Here is a 22,986-nt window from a genome sequence, read left to right as displayed (position 1 = left end):
CCTCTCTCTGGAAAGGAATATTGACATTAATACTCATATAACTAACCAACTACACACTGCATGATCTTTAAGGGCTCAAACGCAAAATCATAGATCCAAACTATATATTTTTATTCAACATCAAGAAAGCGTGTTTATATTATTTACAAGTCTACAGCCGTCGCTAAATGATATTCATCCATGCCATCTTTGACATTTGCCAATCATTACTTTTAAATTCACCTACACGATAAGCAATAGCTCACAGAATTTTTATCAACACAGGTTGGGCTGTGCGAGTATAGAACTCTTAATAAAGTGTCATTCTTATTACAACACACAATAATATACATGTATTTGATATTGATGGAGCATGACACAAAGGAATAACCTAGTAGGAATTCAATTCTGACACTCTGATAGGACTTTCCGTCAAACAAATATTAGGCAAATAAAACTGGTTTTAACAGTCGAGGAATTTTGTCACCCTTGCACAGCCGACGTCTGTATACCAAAATATTCGACATGAACTTGGCTCCATTTATACGGAACATCTTCTACAGAAGTATACATTGAAAATAAATGCACCGTGCATAAATACTTGAAGTCGATTACAATTACTGCCGTTTTACTTTCATTTTTGACTAGTCAATAATTTCCCCCAAGATGGCTTTGCTACGCGCTATGTTCCCGCCACTTTTGCGGGTAGGTGAACTCGCGAATCATGGCCATGACTGACATCACACGAATGTTAGCATTACAATGGAAGTGCTGAAACATCGCTTTATCCAAGTTTCAAGTTCAATCCCACGATTGTCACTCGAATGGAATATAGTAATGCGTACTTACATATCACAACGGTTTCCCACCAAAGTCCATAACGGATGTGTTCCTACTCAAATATCCCTGCGACGCCAAGGGTCCCGGGTTCGAATCCTGGTCGGGCTTGGTTGTTTGTGAATGTCCATTCATCAATTTCATCATTTCATCACTCATCCCCATCTTCGCAAATTAGCCAAGAGGCACAAAACGCGAAGTAAAATAAACTAAATCAATCAATCAATCAAACCTACTCAAATATCCGTCATCACACGAACGTTCGCATAAATGTTCGTTGAATATCACACTCCGCAATCTATAGCGTACATAACGAGCTAATCCGATTGACTTATAATCCAGGGATAACTGCAATTTCCATAAATTCTTCCCGCTCGCTAAATTTCAACGTCCATTCTCCCTGCTTCCTCATGACCAGCTCCTCTATCCGTTCCATGCACCCGATTCCTGGAAAACGATTCCGTTCACCCATCCTCCATTGTTTTCCTTATACCCCAATGAGTTCCTTGATCCGTTCTTTTACCAGTTCATTGAAGACGATTCAGTTCTCCCGTCCTCCGTTGTCTACCTTCGCTCTTGTCAAGTCGCATCTCGAAATTCTAATTTAGTTCATATTTTAAAGATAAGTTATCTTATTTAGACATTAATATTCCTTGAATTAAAATAACATTTATAAGCAGTTGAACGAACAAAACATTAATTATGCTCTTATGATGTCAAGCTTGAACTGATGACACCTATTGAGTATTCTTTGTACCAAAGAGCATCTCAGCCGGCTGTACTTCTAATAACTTTGGGCTGTACCATATACAGCTGCCACCTGTGAGCAAATATAGTAATCGATAGGCTTCTATGTCTAAGAACAATCCTTTTGACAAATATATAATCTTATCCCACATATAACACCAATATTTTGACACGTAAAGACACTTATGACATAAATCGGCATATCGGTCCGACATGTATATTGTGGAGATGGTAACGGACATGAAAAACCAATGAGGTAGGTCGTGCACTACATATTCTGAGAAAAGAATGTATTCACCGTTTAGTTTCGTCGATTTCGCCATACTTCCATACATGAGGTACGAAATTTTCTTCTACTCTATTACAACGAGAAAACATAATGCCAACACGAGCCCAAAGTTAAGTACTAGTGTCGACCAATGTTTACCATTATCAAGTGAAATTCGAAAAGTGTATTGTGAAGCAAAAACGAGCTTTTCTGCATGTGTACGTGCAAGTTGGATACCGAGTAATGGCTGCCTTTAGCATTCTTACTGTATTTGCATGGTCATGAGAGATCCAAACCAGAACGCGATCAGCTGCAATAGCTTTCATTGAGAAAAATCAGAAAAGGAATCGTGATGATATTTAATGCCAGTGCAGGATTATATAAATCAGATTATGAAGCATGTTGCTTTTCATAAATGTTGGATAATGCATTGCCTACTGGTACCTGTCGTGTATCATTGTAGGCTACACGTTAAAAGTGCTTTGTTTGAAGGACGTCATTCGTTTTGAGAATCACAGGCTTTGGATGTTGTGTATGACTTTCGTTTCTCTACATTTGGTAAGACGTCAAATGCAAGATTAGTCATCACGAATCGATATCTAAATATCACACTTAGTGAATGACAAAGACTTCATGCAATTCTGTGATACTTTGTATCCTGGTCCAAAAGTGTGTGATCTATTCACTTTAAATAATGTATTGAGACATTTATTTGTATGGTCAAGTACAAAAGAATTTTAACATATTTGTGACAAGAAAACCATTAATAATAAACATTGTGTATTAAACAAATCAGATCATTAGATTCGGTATCTAGGCCAGGTTGTCTGTGACCATATTGAAATTCATTGTTCGTTGATTGATGTGTACACTAAAGTACAATATTATTTTATAATAGTAGTGTGAAGTAGTTGTAAGTTTTATACAGGATTTATATTATCTTTACCATAAGTCATGGTATTCTGGCCTAATTGTATGTGGCACTTTCAAAGTTAATTCTCAAGAACATTAATATATCAACTGTACACTTGAGTACATAAGTATTTGAAGACGAACATGTAGTTTTCTTTCATGGTGTATTTTTTCTGGTTTGTGAAAATTCATTCATTAGAATTTCGTTAGACAATTTTCAAGTTGATTGTTCACAATAAACAAATATACATATTACATATGCACTCGTGTTCAGTTTTAACCTCCAAACAGCTCACATCACCCAGAGAGTGTTTATATCTTATTATTTGTGCACTAATTTGTAAGATTCTCGTCCAGTTGGGAGGAATTTCATGTGTATACTGCGGATATATGAATAATTGAGTAGTTATTTGAATGCATATCTGATTGCATACTATTCAAGGAGGTAAGTGGTGATATAGGTGCAGTAGGGATATTTGTAAACTTCTCCCTGGCGTGTTGAATTTGCTGGTTATCCATAAGACAAAGTCAACGGATGTCACTTATGTTCTCTTGCAAATTTTAACTAAACAATTAGATGTTTATCCGTTTGCATAACCTTTAAGGGGCAAATTTCAAAGATAAAAGTTTGGTTAGTATTTTGTGAAATTTTCAAAGGGAACCCATGAATGCCTCTCTTATCTTAAGTGGGAAGAGTGTCTGAGCTTTATCCTTCCAAATTTGAACAGGATGTTCAAGGAATTCCTCATATTCCATGCGCAATAAATCAGTTAAGGTGAACATTGTATTCTGCAGTTGATTGTACTCATTTTGTTGTTGTATTCCTTTATTAAAGTGCTTTGTAATTCTGTAACCCTTCAGACATCGCTCCAAGCGTTACTGAGTGGGACCCACAAAATACCGTTGAAAAGTGAGTTTTGAATGTTGGCTATTTTTGGATAAATGATGTGGTGGAGTATTTTGTGACGTTGCTGGGTTTGGGGGCTACCTCACCCGTGTCGTATGGTCTCATTAAGGGCCTGAGACTCAGTGGTCAGTTAATACTGTTGTGGATTTTTCTTTTAAAAATGTAGATCTTAAACTTTTTTTTTTGAACTTCTCTTAAAAAGAAGTATTCAACGGAAAAACCGTCTCAATAAGATCCTGAGACTCATGCGCTACTGAATACTGCTGGTGAATAATAAAATTTGAAGAGTTTGAACAAATTATTTTTTTTCACCCGTTTGAACCCGTCGCAAGTTTTCTTTGTTTACTCATTTCAAAATTTGTAGGATGAAAAGAAATTATCAAAGGACGCACATAAAATATCGGTGCTTGGTAGTAAGGGAAGGGGGCGTCAAAGCACAATCCTGTCCATGGCGCCAAAATATGTAGCTACGGAGCTGTGACATTGAAGCATGTTTTATAAGATGCATCCTTTAATTTTCTTTCCCAAATTCAAAACTTTTAAGTCTGTTTGCCCGACGCCTGACTTTTACTATCAATAAACGTTCAATAAAAAGAAATAATCATTTTGTCACCTCTGACGACTTAATTTAACAAACAGTATGAGCGGTTACATTTTGTGTATGAAAAGATTCAATGTATCCTTGTCTCGTATTTTAAGTTACACACGTTGATTACACTGTCCAACAAAATTGAAGTTTTTGTCTGTTAAAAGAGAAGTTGGGGGTGATTCTAATTGAATTTGATGTGCTGATTTCAAATCTAATTACAGAATTTATCCATCACCCATGAAATTTGAGTAACAGAGTACATACAAAATATCAGGTACATACAAATCTTTTATAGCCTTATAGTGATACGATGCAATATTATTTACAATGGCATATCTACAATGTCTTCGACCTTGATTTTCGTCTGTACTTTGCCTGAGGAACATCTCTTTTTAGCGTCCAGCAATAATCTGTCAACATATTTGGAGTCCATTTTCCTTGGTATCGCCTTTCCATTTCACCAATATCCTGGTGAAAATGTTCTTCATGTTCGTCGCTCATTGTACCAAGGTTTTGCGGGAAGAAACGAGGTGGGAGTCTAAAAAGTGTATCTTCAGAGACATATTACACCCAAGAGCATGATAGTTCTGAATCAAATTACTGACAAGTTCTGGGTAATTTTCTGACTTGTTGTTTTTGAGCAAATTTATGCGAACTTCCTTGAAAGATTGCCAAGCAGCCAATTCCAGCTCATTTAGGTTCTTTTCAAAATCATTATCTTTCATTAGTTTCCTGATTTGAGGGCCAACAAATATTCCCTCTTTTAGTTTCGCCTCAGAAATTCGCGAAAACCTCTCTTTGAAGAACATAAATCCACTGACCCTCGCGGTCCATTCCTTTTACAAAATTCTTCATCAGACCAAGCTTTATGTGGAGAGGAGGCAGTAAGATTTTGTCTGAACTTATAAGTGGTGGATGAACAAAATTCTCCTGTCCTGCGATGAGTGACTCTCTCTTCGGCCAGTTCTTTTTAACATAATGATTTTTTCTATCTCTGCTGTCCCATTTACACAGGAAACAGCAAAATTTGGTGTAACCTAGTTGCAATCCTAAGAAGATAGCAATAACATTAAAATCTCCACATATCTGCCAAGAGTATTTATAGTACTGGATATTTGTTAATAACAGTTTCATGTTTTCATAACTTTCCTTCATGCCCCAGGAATATGCTACGGGAATGCTTGGATAATTATTTCAATTGTGCAGTAGCACTCCTTTCAAACTTGTTTTCGAAGAGTCTAAAAACAAACGCCAGTCTTCACTTTTATGGACAACACCTAGTGACTCTAATAGGCCATAGATGTTACAACAGAAAACAAGGTCCTTATCTTCAGCATACATATCTACGAAGTCTTTTTGGCGTTGCCGGAAAAAAGTAACTAGTGTCACTCTCCAACAAATGCCATCCTTTTAATCGCGATGCAAGCAGTTCTCCTTTACCATTACTTAACTCTAGATTTCGAACTAAATCGTTAAGACCCTCGTGAGTTATTAAGTGAGGTTCAGCTGTTGAAACACTCCCCACAAAATCAGGATCATTATGCAATTCGCTACATTTGTTAGGAACACTTTCACTTTCTTCCGTTATACTTATGTGATCTGGTGGAGCAGGTATAGTAACTCCAGGTCCATCGGTCGAGTTGATGATTCTAGTGATGGATATTTCACTGTTTGCCTTGATTTCGAATTTATCCCAGATATATTTGTGAAGCAAAAATAGCAGTCTGTTATATGATCCTTAGGTTCCCGTCATATCATAGGAATTCCAAAAGACATATGACGAGATCATTTCAGCCAACTACTCAAAAGCGTTACACAGTTCGCACAACAGATATCAGGGGCCAATTTCTTGTTTTCGTCTATCTTATTGTCAAAGTAACACTCATAAGCTTTTCTTACACGAGGAGTAAATGTTCTCCTATTTGCTTTTAAGGTCAACTCACCACAGATATAACAAAAATTGTTCCTGTGTTTTACGCAACTTCTTGACATGATTCTATCTTTGCTTCGAAACACTCACTGGAACTGAAGAACACTCAGGAGAGCTTCTTTCCTCCAGACAACTTGCTATTGAAATGAGAAGTAGACATAACAGTTAAATCACAGCATTGTGTTGAAAAGTTAATCATTGTCAAATTTTGTCAGTCGGATTGTTTAACAAGTTTAATTGTTATCATTCATGCAGACATCAATGGCATAAAGTTACTAGTGTATTGTTGGAGCAAAGACATAAAAATATTTTAAATATTGCCTACCAATCAGTTAATTATGGACTGCATGCTGCAATAATAATGCAGGATTATATTTTTATTGTTACAAAAAATGGTGGGTGATTGACAATTTCTGACTTCATTTTCGGAATCAGCAGGTGGCAAAACATAAAGAACGGTTGAAATTTTACTTTTAACAAAATCATTGTTGGACAGTGTTACTTTTGATAAATATCACTCGGCACCTACAGCAAAGAAATTAGAGGTCTATTTCTATACTCTGTTCCCGGAATCTGTTGAACAAGGCCACGCATAGCGGCAGAGAAGGGGCGGGAGGGATCGAGTGGACAGAGCAAAGCAGTACACGCAGCTGCGAAGGCTGGTAACAGCAGTTGCTTTACCGCTTTACCCCCTCCACACAATCCCGTTCCTTCTCACGTGTTCATTGGTGGAGCCCTCTCGGGTCACTACTTGCGCAGAGACTTGTTTTCGTTTGTTTGCTTCAGATATACCCGGGACAGAGTATACAGAGCTTGTGTTTTCTGCATCGTCTCACGTGACTTCCTCTCTCCAGAGTGTAAACTGCTCGTTCCAACCAGATGGAATCTTTCCACGTTCACATTGACTATTAGCACGTAGACCCAGTTACGGTGGTATGATTTATGTTGAATAGTTAGATGTACACTTCATTTTATTTAAGTTTCGTAGTTGTAGTTAGTTAGATACCAACGTCACAAAAACAGGGATTTCCAATAGTTATTGCCATTGTTAAATCAAACGCATGGTACAGCCATATGTTTTTAATTAAATTACATACATTTAATAAAAAGAGGTGACAACAAAAATCATACTAATTGACGAAGATTATTGTTTAGATTAGAGTAATTATATCGAGAAATGAATAATGTTGACGGTATTTGAGATAAATCATTTTATTATTTCAATTTCAGTTGCAATTGTTTGTTATGAATGATAATTTTGATTATGAAGTTGTTATTTCAAGTATTAAAAATGCAGTACAGTTAATAATTGATGAAACTTGCACAACATTTTCTAATTTAATTTTTGGAAATCAGCAAATTATTGTTATTAAGCCTTGTGAGAAGTTCGGCATTTCTATTAGAAAGGTTAATTGTGAGATCACGAATCTCTAAGTAGCGTATCTGGCCTACGCAATGTACCTCAACTATAGTGCCTTGAACACGTAGTGTGGAAAACGATCCAAGATACTAGTTCCGAGACGGATGACAACGTAGATGGCAGTGCGATCAGTATCGCTGTTAATTTTCTTATGAAAGTAAAGCGGCTTAGTTTCTGGAATATATTGCGTAGACTTGTTTGTCTTGAAAGACGTTACGTGAATTGATGGAAACAGAGTTATTTGTGGAGTGATTTGGAGTCACGAATGGCATTAATTTGGAAAGGAAAGTAAAATAAAATTAATAAGTAAATAGCATGCGTAACACGAGAAGAAACATCGCTATGTGATTCCGGACGTGAGGTGTTGTATTGTGTACTAGAGTTATTAGAATATAAATAGTATCCTGAGAGATATTTCATACCGAGGCGACAAACCACAAGTGTCGCTTGATAGCGAGCAGTCGTTAATCAATGCAGCCTTTCGAACCGTAGGGACACACGCTCTGACTGCACTGTTTCCTCAAGGAGATTTTAGACCAAAGCGACATTCCACAAACGTACGGGGATTTCACACCAAAGCGATACGGGTCCTTCTGTCCAAGTCAACACGCGACACATGTCACGCGACACATGTCGCTTGGAAACAAGCCAATCAAGAGCAATATTTCACATCTTAGCAGCATGACAGGCAGCACAGGCCAGCGTTCGGTTGGTGAAATCCTCAAGCGATAAGCGTCGCGTGCCGCTTTGGTGCGCAATCTCCCTAAAGCAAGATACTCATTGCATCGCTCATGCGTGAACATCAAACCACGGCAACACGTTGCAAGGTATTGAGGAAATGGCCGAGTTTGAGCGACACAGAAGCGACAAAGCAACACGCATGGCTTATCGTGTCGCCTAGATCTGTTGTAGTAACGTGCGGTTTATCGTGTCGCCTAGATCTGTTGTTCGCACAATTAGCAGCGAACACTTGCTAATAGACTGAAGGCACCATGTCGCTTGTCACTTAGTTTGGAACTTCCCATGTGGCGCGTCGTCTTTCCGACCGAAGTAACAAGTAGCACGCGAATACGCCATATGAACGTGTCGTTTGCTGTTTGGACCCTCATGCGCAATGAATGCTATTTTACAGTCTGGAAGTGTCTGTGTCACTAGTCACATCAGTGTGAGCATCCCGTATAGCTTGTTCCAGTGGTCTGAAAGTTTTCTTACTCATGTCAATGACACTAAGGAAATTTTGTGGGTCTCCCTTTGTCGTTTCATGCAATCATCATCGCCGCGATTAGTTTCAAGCGGAAGAAAAGATACAGTAAATATCATAAATACAAATTCTTCAGTGTGTATATCTTTAAAAGAAATTATGATGATGATGATGATAATAATAATAATAATAATAATAATGAACCTAATTCATACACAAAAATTTAGTTACCAAGAGCGTATATTTTCTTCTGTATTTTTAATGAAACTAACGATAACAGGACGTGGTCGACTGTCTAAAATGTTCGTTAATATATTCACAATCACTGTACCAAATATCATAGGAATTTTCACATTCTTGGAAATGCTTCTTGTAAAAGAATCAGACGTTGCAGCAAAAACTTCATTTACTTCCATTATAAGCAGACAAATATCATGCAGCGGGACCGACACCAGCGCCTCTACCGGTATCATATCTGATTGAAACCCGTCAGAGAGCCCAGAACAGTGCCGTTTTCCACACTACGTACTCCATTCCATACAGAAGTGAACATTGAACTTCTAAAATCGGGAATGCTAGATGGGCTAAAAGCATGGGCGTCGCCATAAATTTTTGCAGGGCGGTCGGCTAATGATAGAAGTTGAATAGTAGATAAATAATAAGTGTTATTACTACGGTTATAAATGTTCTTATATAAAAATAAATATTACAAACTAACAATAATACATTTTATTCGAAATAATACTAATTATTATTATTACTATTATTATTATTATTATTATGTAAATGGGGAAACTCGATCCACCAAACGAGTGAATACCAGCACAACCATTTTCCATTATTTATTTTGCATTTTATGCAGTTAGTATCTGAATGCATTTTGATATTAACCTTTGCATTTTTCGTTCAAGAAAAAGGTCTAATTTTGTTAGGGGGATGTTTTTTATAAAGTGTGTTGTGTGGCCTCTCACCTACAACTGTAATTATTACAATTTTTAAAACTGTGAAACAATTTGTTCTTTGGATGAAATGGTAGAATATAACCTTGTTTCTGTATTTTTCACTCAATGTTTTCGATCCAATGCATTTTTACTTTGATTATTCTGTTCGAATGCTAACTACATGAACTTTATTTCTGTTTTTAACAATACAATTAACAAACTTTCTGCTTTCTCGTATCTCCAATGCCAATTTCCAGGGGGGATCCACAGACCAGTTCGACCCCCTTCCTGACGGCCATGGCTAAAAGGCAATCATCTTTATTTCATCGCATTGTTATACATTGCTGTTATTTTACACATCAAACTTAAAATGTATAAAAATCACGCACCATTTATTAGCTATCTTGCATACAAAAGTAAATATTGAACATTTAACATGATGTCATTTGATTGATTGATTGATTTGTTTTATTTTAATTAGCTTTTGTTATATATTAGTGGAAGTTAAATTATGAAGCCATGGGCTGAAACAGCCATAAATTTCAAATTATATATATATTGTTGTTAAGGTTACTTGTTGTTGATTTTTATACATGTGTTATGGAGTGAATATAAAAATGTGCGAACCTAAGTGTTTCATTGAATAAGTTCTTCGAATCAACATATGACAAGTGGCGACGATGGATTGGATACATTTGCAAGTTTAACAATTAATACGATTATTGTAGTTGAATAGAAGATTCAAATCTTAGAAGTTCGAAAAATGAATACGTTGCCATTCTTCGAGTCCTATGAGGTAGGAAGTAATATAAAAGCTTATGTACGAAGATTTGATTCATTTCTAAAAGCACAAGAAGTCAAAGAAGATAAAAAGGTTCATTTATTGTTATCAGTGATTGGAAATAATGCGTATGAGGCATTGTATATTAAATTAGCTCCAAATGATCGAAGTATTTTTCCTGTCGAGGTTTTGCTGACAGAACTCGTTGATATTTATGAACCGAAAACAAACAAGTTGCTTGAGAAATATAAATTTAAAAATGCTAAAAAAAAAAGAGCATGGCGAATCAATACATGATAGCTTCTTGTTCCACTTTTGGCTAATTTGCGAAGATGGGGATGAGTGATGATGACACGATGAAATTGATGAATGGACAATCGCAAACACCCAGGCCGGGATTTGAACCCAGGAATTAACAAGAATTCATACATAGTTTAAATTTCAATCATCTCATTGTTGCATGGTGTTGTCATCTTGGGATGTAGAATGATGTTTGTTTTCTAAGGGACAAATATATTTTAAACTGACCATTAAACAATTCAAAATCAGCATAATTTTCGTAATTTTTATTATGGGGTGCCTTTAAATTTGAGCGTGTATAAGTTTGTGTAATTTCATAGCATAGTCCGTGTTTATTCCGTCAGTCTCTGGTTACGGCAATTAAGACGAGTTGCCAACCCCCGTGGCGGAGTGGTCCCGGGTTCGAATCCCGGCCTGTGCATAGATACTTGTGAGTGTCCATTCATCAATTTCGTAGTCACCACTCATCCCTATCTTCGAAAATTAGCCAAAAGTGGCACAAAAAGCGAAGTAAAATAAAACAAGTCAATCAATCAATTAAGACTAGTTGCCCAGGCCTTGATTAGATCAATATGTTACATGTAATTTACAAGTCTTTTACACTATATTGAAGTGTGGCTTGGTTTAATTAGCTTGGGGATCGTTGAGTCAAAAGGGATTTAGCAAATTATGCAGTGCAAGAGGTTTTCATTTTATAACGTAATTTGCCTATTCTGTCAAGAAGAGCATAGAAGAGGAATACCAGAACGAAGCTCTCTCCACACTTAACTAGACCCGACCGTGATCAAGATCGATGTAAAGTCCTGGGTTCGAGGTGCAACTTACTGAGGCGTCACGCGCCTTAAGTTATACGCCTCCTTGCAACGATACTTCTACTGAATATATAATGTACGCAAAGGATGAGCAGACTTTAACACAATTTTTAAATTAAATTGCAAGCCCTCAGCGCTCAACTGGTTTTCATAATGTTATTATACTTACATTGCAAGAATTAAACCACACAACTCAACTTCCAAAATATTATTTCACTTTATAACATTTGATATAAACTAATTTTCGATTTCTGACACAAGTCATTTTAAGTCAATCTTCTTACATATAACAAAAACGAATCGAAATCAACAACGTAAATCAAATATCGACATTGATACAGCGCTCTTAATCTAAATAGTTCCCTGTTAATTTTATAAACTTGTACGCAATATAAATCAAGTAAATTTTAGTTATTTGTGAATGTAGAAGACAGTCACATCCTCGAACTTCCACGCTTCCGTACCCACTATACTCGATGTATTCTTACTAACAACTGAGCGAGAGTTTTGCCTTTCCGGACGTTTTATACTGTTCTCAACATCCTTTGTTTCGGACCTCTCAACGAGAGGTTAAAGCCTCTACCTTCCATGGAAAGTCCCCAGAGGAAGTGCATACTCAGCGGTATGCAGTTAAAAGAATAATACTATTCTCTGTGGTATGCAGCATTGTCGTTGAATGATCGGGTCTTTGGTCAGTGTGGAGAGGTGGAAAATTAGAGCTTTTGCAGATTTCCCTCTGTATCACTCTTCAATGTAATATAAACTGTATGTTATTCTAGCACGAAGGTATGATTAATGTTTATATTTACAGATAAATCCACAACATAGTGTTCCTACGCTGCTGGAAGATGATGGATTTTCATTATCAGAAGGGTAAGGCGAGTTAGAGGTTTGATATAAGTTACGTCGCTTAGTAAGACTTGTCACGGGAAAAGGTCGTAATAAATGTTTAGAAAATTTCAAAAGGTCAATGGCGTACCGACAGTTGTTTCATTTAGTGTTAAAAAGAAAGGCGAGTTCCCGAAAAGAGTGTACAATACAGAAAATATTCATTCAAAATTGTTACATTTCCCAACCAACCATATTTTTCGTTTACGCAATTTCTACTTTCCATCTGGCTGGGGTATCTCTGGAGCACGAACGGGAATACGTTCTGCGCAAGTAGTAATCCTTCTCTGCCTCTTTGAGGGACTTACCTCCACAGATTCCGGGGACAGAGTATACGTTACCGTGCTCCAACCCCAGCCTAGGCAAGCTCATGCAAAAGGTGTAGAGCTCTATAATGTAAACACGCCCAAAATGTGACTGCCATGTGTATTTCTGTGTAAAATTATTGAACACGAATGCGTAAAAATGTAAGGGAAGTAGCGGGAAAATGGGCATGTGGGGAATATGGGCACAATTAAGGTTATTGCGTCACAGCGTATGCTGGGTGCGGTGGAAAATATTTAATATTTTTTAAATTGTTGTTTTAAGTCCACTTTATGCACTGTAAGGCTAATCGGGACGGTACCTACAATTTAAAGGGGGGATTCGATGCAATGTGTATTCACTGGGTATCAAACACGGGACGTGTATTTACTTAATTCAGAGAATATTAATAGGGACTTTACGAATGGGAATTTTAGTCAAGCAAGGATGATAATATTATTCATTTCAATTCGAGGCGAGTAAAGTCGTAAGGGATCAGGGTGGAGTGGAGGGGGGGTTGGGGTTGGGGTTGGGGGTTAAGGACGGCTCTACCAAGTGGCGTGCAGTGAGGGGAGAAGTGAGTCTAGCAGTGTATCAATAGATCGCACATCTTATATTATATTCAAATCGCGATATATATTGTCTTGTGGAGCTGTAGTTTGTGCGACATTCCTGTCTGCAACCAGGCAGTTTGCAAGGAGATGGTTCTCGAGATGCCTTCTATAGCACGGTTTGTAGGTAGAGATTGCCTCCGAAATAGAGAAGGACATTTGTACGCACGTCTCAAAAACTCACACACAGAGGCACACACATACAGGGATAAAAGAAAACGAGAGAGAGAGAGAGGGAGAGAGAGGAATAAAGGCAGAGAAAGTGGTATAGAAAGATTAGAAAGTGAAAACAGGTACGAATGCAAGTAGAAGGGAGAGGCTAAGAAAGAAATATAGAGACAATCCAGGTGCTTACCCTTAATCCATGCACAGCCTCATATTTTATTACAAGAAATGGTACATAGCAGTAACTAGCTATTTTGTTTTAATGTTGAATTAAGTCCACTTTATGCACAGAAAGGCTAATCGGGACTGGACCTACAGTTTAACCCTCCGTAACCCGCGCGCCGGCACTGACTGCCGCCTTTTTTAAAATTTTGAATTATTTTCCTCATCAGGGCAATAATGGTCGGGATAGCATCAAGTAAACTTATCTTCACTATTTTCCCGAAAACATAGAGGCGTTGGCACCTTTTTTCTGCCGTTCTTTCAGTTGATTACACGCTCCTCAAGTGACCGGTCTCCCTTTAGCGGCACTCAGTACCGCGCGCGGGACGTTTCCTAACTTAAATCACAGCAGGGCAGTCATGAATTTGGTGGAAATAAGAACAAAACCACGGTACGCTGTTCGGAATGCAAATTATTTGTATGCAGAAACCATTGCAGTACCCATACGAAATGTCGGAGTTACCAAAATAAGAATATTGAAAAGTGACAACATTCGGTTCCTTATATTTGAGTCGGTATACTATCTTTTCTTACGTATACCTCGTAAGAGTACAAGAAACAAATTGAGATTTGAACATTTTAAAAATATTTTGTAAGTTTCTTCGAGGTGTGTTTTCTACATTCCATTGTTTTTTCTGCTAGTCAGAGATATTTTGACAAAAACATTTCTAAGCCCATATAAGTTGTATAATTTCAATTCGATTTGAAATTTTAAAAAAACTGAAAAAATACGTTGAATTTTTTGAAAAATATGTTGAAAAGTTTTGGAAAATACTTTGATATTTTTGTGAATGGTGAGTTCACTTTTTAGTGCCTTCATTATATTCAAAAGTTTTAATTACTTTTAGAATGATATTTTGATGCATTTGCTTCAAGAGTCTAAGCTTGTAATTATGAGACTCTGTCATTTTTGTTCACTTGTCTCCTAATAGCTAATAAAAATGTTCGAAATGGACATGTTTCCGCTCATGTATATTTCTGCTAATTTCCAGTAAGTGCTAGTGTAATTCAACCTCGATTTGCATCAATAATTCACGTAAATAACGTTGGTTTTGATGAGGCGGCACCGAGTGCCGCACGCGGGACATTTGTGCTGCTATGAGGACGCGGATGACGCAGGGTTAAAGTGGGATCTGCACGCACTATGTGCCTCCACAGGGTATCGAACCAGTGGTCCCTTGATTACAAGGCGACGACGCTAACACTCCACCAACGGGAAGCCCTCTATTTAGTTTGATTGACTTGCTTTATTTTACTTGACTTTTTATGCCTCTTTTGGCTAATTTGCGATGATGGTGATGAGTGATGATATGATGAAATTGATGAATGGACACGCCCAAAACATCCATGCCCAGGCCGGGATTCGAACCCGGGACCCCTGGCGTCGTAGCGCGATGTGATAACCAGTCCACCACGGGGCCGCGTGGTTGTTTTAATAAAATGTTTACAGGTATAAGAATTATTTCGAGTTTGCAGTTTGTTGTTGACCATGGAAACGGACGTTGCTAGAGAACTTAAAGAAAGGCTATTTTCACGCAGAAAACTAAGGTAAGTGAGTTGCACTTAAATTTTCGTATTTCAAAATATGCCCGTCAGAATTTATTACAGAGGGAAGGTAGGAATGTGCGAGGCATGAAGGAAATCAATTATTTTTCAATTATGTTTAAAAATGTAAAAATCACCAAAGAAATAAATGTTGCTTTCCAAATTTTTTGTCGCTATTGAATTTGTTTACGTAAAACATCTAGCTGTATTGAAACTGACATTATTTACGCAGTTTATTATTAGGGCAATAGAAAATCATATTTGGAGTATTTGTACAATTGGAGCCTGTACACATTTAACGTTATGTTCTAAATTTTTCAAATAAACGAACGTACTCACTTGTTTCCCTTCCTCCAATGATACATGCTGACATTTTCAAAGACATTAGGAGCATTGAAGAACCCAAAAAGTTGCCGAAGGTTAAGTAGGCGAGCGCAACATCTTGAGGCAGTATATATGTTAAGTCTAAAACTACCGGTTCCCTAATTACTTGTAGCTGGTTTTGTCTAACCTAAGTCAAAGTCATGGTTTTCTTTAAAGTGCGTTTCTTATTCAGACAGGCTAATCTAGACTGGTTGATTGATTGATTTGTTTGACTGTTCTGCCACGTTTGGATAATCGTAAAGATAAGGATGAATTGTGTAGAATTGATGAAATGGATGAAGGAACAATCAGAAAAACACAAATAGTATTATATGGGTGTGAAACTTGGTCTCTTACATTGAAAGAGGAACATAAATTGAGAGTATTTGAAAATAAGATCCTTAGGAAAATCTTTGGACCTAAAAGGGATGAGGAGGCAGGTGAGTGGAGAAGGTTACATAATTTAGAACTACATAATTTGTATTCATGTCCAGATATTATTAGAATAATTAAATCAATAAGACTTAGGTGGGCAGGCCATGTGGCACGAATGGCAGAGGAAAGGAGTTTACAGGAGTCTTGTTGGGAAACCTGATGATAAGAGACCTGTAGGAAAGCCAAGACGAAGATGGAGGGACAACGTTGAGATAGACCTCAAGGAAATCGGTAGGGATGGAAAAGAGTATACATATCTTGCTCAAGATAGGGACGGATGGAAGGCCTGTGTTTCTGCAGCTATGAACCTTCGGGTTTAGGAAGGCTAGAGAGTTAGTTAGTAAGTCCAGACAGCAGAGCCTGGCTAGTCTGGAAAATGCATTTCAGGTTTACTACGTGGAAGGGAAGTTGGCATTTGGGCGTCCGTAGAAAGGATCACCTCTATCAAACCCTAATCAAGTGTAATGTAGGACTCGAACCACTACGCAAAGTGTCTCCACCAGCAGTAAGGCGATTGGGTGGCAAAACTGGAGGGCAAGGACAATTTTTGCTCTCTTGGTAGACAAGGCCTAACACTAAGAGACCTTAGTGCTGGGTTAAAAAGTACCAAAAATAAGGGCGGGGGAGGGAGCAACTGCCCCCACGCCCCTCTAATCGCCGTCACTGTCCACCAGGGACCGAACACGAGACCACCAAGTAAATCTTGACACCGTTACAACTTCTATCGGAGACTCTCCAAAGCGGTTCCATCCCAACAGTTGCACAACTATTGTGTCGAATAGATACGGCAGGCCAGGGTGACATTGAAAAGCGAAGGAGAGAAAAGTCCCTCACCCCTTCCCATGCCATATATCCATCTCTGATTGTGCACTTTACACACTAACAAATTAAGATTTTGAGAGTTGGGTTCGGCATATTTCTTGTTCATGATATTAACTCGTGCCATTGCAGAATACAGTTGTTTATATATTTGCATGGACATTCTGAACTGTTGCAAAAAAAAAAAAAAAAAAAATAAAAAAAAAAAAAATGGAGCTCTTTATACATTTTGTACATTGCATAATTATGATGGAAACCTTCATAATCCCATTGCAGGAGAGCCATTGCAGCTTATCTGGTGAACCAATATGGCGCAGACGACTCTCTCTATCCCAGAGATCCGAAGAAGAGAGCAGCCGTGGACCAAGCCCTCTACTTTGATGCAGGAATCCTCTATCGATATTTTTCCAGGGTATTTGTAAGTTGATGTTTCTTTGAAATGCACACCCCTTCTCTCTCTCTCTCTCTCTCTCTCTCTCTCTCTCTCTCTATCTATCTATCTATCTATATATATATATATATATATATATATATATATATATATATATAAAATGAGGAATTCCATGAGAAAGTCCCCTTAACCTCCATTTTCAAAATTAAATGCATAGCTGTAACTTTATCCTGTCTTCTGAATGAACAATATAAAAAAGTCACTTCCATGAGAATTCAAGTATTATACATTATTATGTTTGCAGTTAGAAGGTATCTTACAAATTGTTCGTTTAATTTAACATTTTTTATTAACTTGAGTTTTATATTGTGTCTCACCTATGACAGCAAAAAACAATTGATTTCTCCTCTAACTGCTATTCCCCCTCAACTCCACTAGAATATTCAAAGGTCAATTACCTTCTCTCTTCGTCTTAAATAATTCATTTTTCATATTTTGACAATTCGCAGAAATTATAATTATCCTGCCGTCTGTAATTGGAGGTTTACCTCTGTTGAGGGCAGTAAATAAATAAATAAATAAATAAATAAAAGTGAAGAAGCAATGTTTCGTCTGTCCCACCGTGATACAAAATGTTCACTTGTAGCTACAAATCTGGGAAAGTATTCTAAGGGTAGTTATGCATAATGAACAGTGTTAAGTTTCATGTTTCATTGCACAGAAACTGTAAGAAAAATGTTCCTTAACTATCAGTAGAATTTACTTTAATATAAAAAATGTAGTCCGTGTGTCCCACCCGCCCCATATATAGACAGGGTGTTGCATACATACATACATTATTTATTTATTTATTTATTTCTTTCGTCTTCTTTTACATGGCGAAGTTAAGGCTGTGGAGCCTTTTCTACCACTTGACCATGTTTACAAAAAAATTGAATATGAAATAATTAAAATTTTGAAAAAAAAGGAAGAAAAAAATATATAAAAAATTACAGAGAAATAAAAAATACAAAGAGAAATTACATATAAGAAAGGTAATCTAACCTATAGATACGGACACACACACTCACACACACACATACATATCTTTGCCCTTACACACGTACAAGCAAATACATAACACTACACTTACTTAAGCACAGTCCAATATTACACATACTTAAAACACAGTCCAATACGGTATACTTTGACGATAATTCATCTTAACTGTTACTCTAATTCATTTTAGTGCCTTACGTCCTTCTATCATTCTCTGCACCCGCCATATTAATAGGGAAATCAAACATTTAATTTTCATTGTATAATATGTGTAACTTTAACAATTTTTTGAACGTCACAATTGAGGAAGAGACATGAATTTCAGGTGGCAACTTGTTCCAAAGGCCTGCTGAGGTAACAGTAAAAGAATTTGCATAAAAGTTGGATTTGTGGAGTGGAATGGACAGCAGAGACCTTTCGCGCGATCTGGTGTTGTGGCTGTGAAAGTCGGAAAGATGTTGAAATCGGTTATAGAGATATTGCGGGTCTTTTATTTGGAGGATTTTGTACAGTAAAATTAACTTATGAAAATTACGTTTATCGCTTAATTTAAGCCACTCGACCTTCGCAAAGTACGATGTCAAATGGTCTGAATATTTTAGGTCGAAAACGAAACGAATGCAGGCATTTTGAATTCGCTGCAGTCGTTTAGCTTGCTCGTGATTGACATCCAAGAAAGCAATGTCGCAATAGTCAACAATGGGAAATACAAGAGACTGGACCAGTTTAATTTTTATGCGTTCAGGGAGGAAGTTTTTGAGCCGATAGAGTGAATGCAATGCACCGAAAGCTCTTCTAGATACAGAGTTAACTTGCTCTGCCCAGGTGAGATGTTGGTTGAGTATCACACCCAGATTCTTAACAGTAGTGGAGAAGGGCAGATGAATGTCATTTATGTTGAGTCTAGGGAGGCTAGATTTATCTATTTTGCTCAAAATTCTAGGGGAACCTACAAGAATACACTGGGTTTTAGTCGGGTTTAGATGTAAGCCATGGTGTGCAGACCAAGTACTTATTTGTTTAAGGTCATTGTTCACAATTTCTATTGCATGCAGTATTTCTTGCGGGGGGAAAGAGAAATATAACTGAAAATCGTCGGCATAGATATGGTATTTACAGCCGTTAAGCACCGTCGGGAGGTCGCTTATATACAGAGCAAATAAGAGGGGGCCGAGTACGGTGCCTTGAGGGACACCACATGGAATGTTTTTCCACGACGATTTTCCATATAGGTCAACGACACATTGTCGACGTTCTTGTAGATAGGAGCAGAACCAATTAACCGCGGAGTCGGAAAAATTGAAAATCGATGATAATTTAGCGAGTAGAATTTCATGATCAATTGTCTGAAAAGCTTTTGTAAAGTCTAGAAGTACCAGAATCGTAAGTTGTTTATTGTCCATGGCTAGCCTCATGTCATCGGTTACGTTGACAAGAGCCGTGCAAGTGCTGTGGTTACTTCGAAAGCCAGACTGAAGAGGATCTATTAAATTATTTCGCGTTAGAAAGTCCCGGGTTTGATCGCTGACGAGATGCTCTAGGGCTTTAGACAAGGCTGGGAGGATGCTGATTGGTCGGTAATCGTTGACGTTTATTATGTTGTTTGTTTTAGGTATAGGGCGTACCAGGGCGAGTTTCCAAGACGAGGGAAATGCGCCGGTAATTAAAGAAAAATTAAAAATATGAGTGATAGGAGCAAGTACGTGGTAGAGAATTTTTTTAATCATGAGGATAGAAATTTCATCTACTCCTACGGCCGATGACTTTATCTTCTGTAACGATTTTCTGACCTGTTCCGGCGAAAAATAAGAAAAACAAAATTTTGGAGCAGTTGTGGAGCGTGTTTCAATGTTACGAATCGTTTCGTGTTTCACATTATCATCGACGATCGGAAGATCACAAAAGTGATCGTTCAATACTTCCGGTGGAAATTTATTCACGGATTCGTGGTTTCTCCGTTTCCCAACTCCCAGTATTTTCAATTTTTTCCAGAGGACGTCAGGTTTGCTTTCGTATGTTAGTAGTTCAGACGCGAATCGACGCTTTGATTTTCGTACTTCCTGGGTGCAATGGTTCCTCAGAATTCTGTAATTTTCAAAGATGGATGTGTTATAATTAGGGAACGGAACTTTATGTGCTAAAATACTCAGCAATATTTATTTTTTATGTGTCATAAATGTTGAAAATATGTGATATAAACAGGAAAATATGTGACAAAAAAAAAACATTTGGTAGCAAAACCAAAATATTACATGCATTTTAAACACCTGAAATCAGTTTCTAAATGCTTACCTCTTAGTGAGCTATTTGTTGGAAGATTTGCAGTGGATCACCATAGTTTTTTTCCAAATTCTCCATTGTAAATAAGTAATGATTATCTCTAAAAAAACATCTTATATTGTGAGAAAGATCGCTCCACGTCATAAGAAACAATTCTTGCATATTTGAAGCACGAAATGCACTAACGCTGAAGTTTTCGAAAGCTTCATCTTCCTCTACTTCACCTTCCAAAACACGTGCAATTTGGCACAAAGTTTGAAAACCTTGGTTTTCCCAAAAAAATTCTGTACATTTAGAGATTAGCACTTGTGCGCTAGATCCAGTGGGGGTAATATTTTCCCCCAATAGGATCGTAGGCGAGGCGCCAGAAGTCTGCCAGCGAGCGTGTTCAAAGACAAACCAAACCTAGCACTCTCGATATGAAAGAGGTGCGGAGAATAAACATTTTTCCTTCGAGGACTTCGAGGTAGTTGAAGTCAATGAGCGATTTTATGTATTTAAAATGAAAATTCGCAAAATATGTATTTACATACGGAAAACTGGAAAATATGTGTTTTTATGCAAAATAAAATTTGCTGTGTTGACATATAAGGCTATGATCAGAATTTTGGTAAAAACAAGGGTCTCTATCTTATCGCAGAAAAAAACATTTATTTACCTAAACTTCCGTTCCCTAGTTATAATCACCGACCTTGATCGCCTTCCTATATTTGGTGTACGCTTTGTCACGCATCGCCATAAGCCGGTGCAACTCGTCCGTCAGCCAGGGAGCAGGGGGACGCGAAACACGCTTCTTCCTGACTGGAGCATGTTTATTGTACAATTGGAGGATAAAGGTATTTAACAATAAGACTTGCTCATCCACCGTAGGTAACGTACTGATTAAATGCCATGGTACAAGGGCAGCGTCTTCATTTAGGCGGGCTTCGTTAATGTTTTTGAGGTCTCTATATGAAACTTGTTTTGCTTTGTATTTAGGAATGCGAAGATAATAGGACACGTAAATTAAATCGTGGTAGGAAATTCCAGGCACTGGTATTTGGCCATGGCGCGTTACACGATTTTCGTCAGAAACCAAGATGACGTCAAGCCACGAGTCGGAAGTGGCCGTGTGGTGGGTTGGATTTAAATGGCAAATGGAAAGATTTGAAGCAGAGAACGTATCACGGAATTCTATAACCTTTTCATTTTGGCTACATAGGTCGGTATTCATATCTCCCAGAATGATCGTGTGTGAATATTTTGGTAGAAAGTTTGCAACGGCGTTCTCGAAGTTATCAAGGCGAGTGCAAGGTGGACGATAGACTACCGCCAGGAGGAGTTTTTGTTGACAGATACTGATTTCGAGGATTATATATTCCGATGAACCTTCATAAGCATCGGGCGACTTTGAGAGAATTTTGGCAGGGACGTCCTCGCGCAAATAAATTGCCACTCCCCCTCCCCTCTTTCCGATTCTGTCTTTCCTAAATAAACGAAATCCCGGAAGATGCAACAGATCGTCCGAAAGACTCTCCTTCAACCATGTTTCCGAGACCAGTAAGGCATGTACGTCTTTGTTTATTTGAATTATATTTTCTACTTCTAGGAAATGAGCGAGAATACTTTGCGCGTTGATATGAATTGCGTTAAAGCTGCCGGGTGTAAGATTCAGCTGCGGCCCAGAATATGGAAAAACCGTTTCCGTTTGTAGCGCTGCAGTTGAGTAGGAAAGGCCATTGTTGCTGTTTGTTGGAGAGGTACAAATGTTGCAAAGTTGGTTGAAAAAGTTTGACGTCGGCGTTGCCGAATTTACAGTACACAAATCGTCTCTATCAGCCATAATATTTCTTACGGTTTTTAAAAGTGCTGACAAATGGATGGAAAGCACTCATTTTAAACGAGATTACATATATAATTAGTTTAAAAAAGATTTGACTTACCATAAAAGTAGCGTTGATGAAAGGCAGGTGCAGTGAACACAGAAATAACACACTTCCATTAGATTTAAATTTATAGACACTCAAATGGACGGAACGTATGCACAAGGAAGAAAAATTGATACGCAAAGAAAAAATAGTTTCACGCGCTTGTACACAATAAAAACACATAACACACAACACACACACAATTGCATTATTTAAACATACACTCATGAATCCTTATTGCAAATTTACTTTTCATCCCGCATTTATTTCATGTTGTCAAGTGCCGCTAGTGTTGTGACGGATACTTTTCGGCCAGTCGGTAAGAGGATGATAATTCTTCCATCTTGGGTCCACACGTTCCGTTGGCCGTGGCGGTCTTTTGCCCTCCGCAACAC

At 37.7% G+C, this 22,986-nt stretch overlaps 1 protein-coding gene across 2 annotated transcripts in view; it reads left to right on the top strand.

The window, feature by feature from the left end:
• LOC145979388 (glutathione S-transferase 1-1-like) overlaps positions 1-22,986 on the top strand; it is a 93,963-nt gene that overhangs the window by 20,539 nt on the left and 50,438 nt on the right. Inside the window, exons 3-4 of one of the 2 annotated variants that reach the window (XM_083112257.1) lie at positions 12,436-12,497; positions 17,252-17,387. In XM_083112257.1, the coding sequence (XP_082968383.1) occupies positions 12,436-12,497; positions 17,252-17,387 (198 nt within the window). Of the gene's footprint in view, positions 1-12,435; positions 12,498-17,251; positions 17,394-22,986 lie in introns of both variants that reach the window. The other variant, XM_083112256.1, reaches the window with a different exon arrangement.

Source organism: Lepisma saccharinum, chromosome 26 (genome assembly GCF_977018435.1).
Source record: "Lepisma saccharinum chromosome 26, izLepSacc3.1, whole genome shotgun sequence".
Classification (NCBI taxonomy): domain Eukaryota; kingdom Metazoa; phylum Arthropoda; class Insecta; order Zygentoma; family Lepismatidae; genus Lepisma; species Lepisma saccharinum.
Note: the sequence above shows the minus strand (reverse complement) of the source record. Positions and strands in the feature narration are given on the sequence as shown.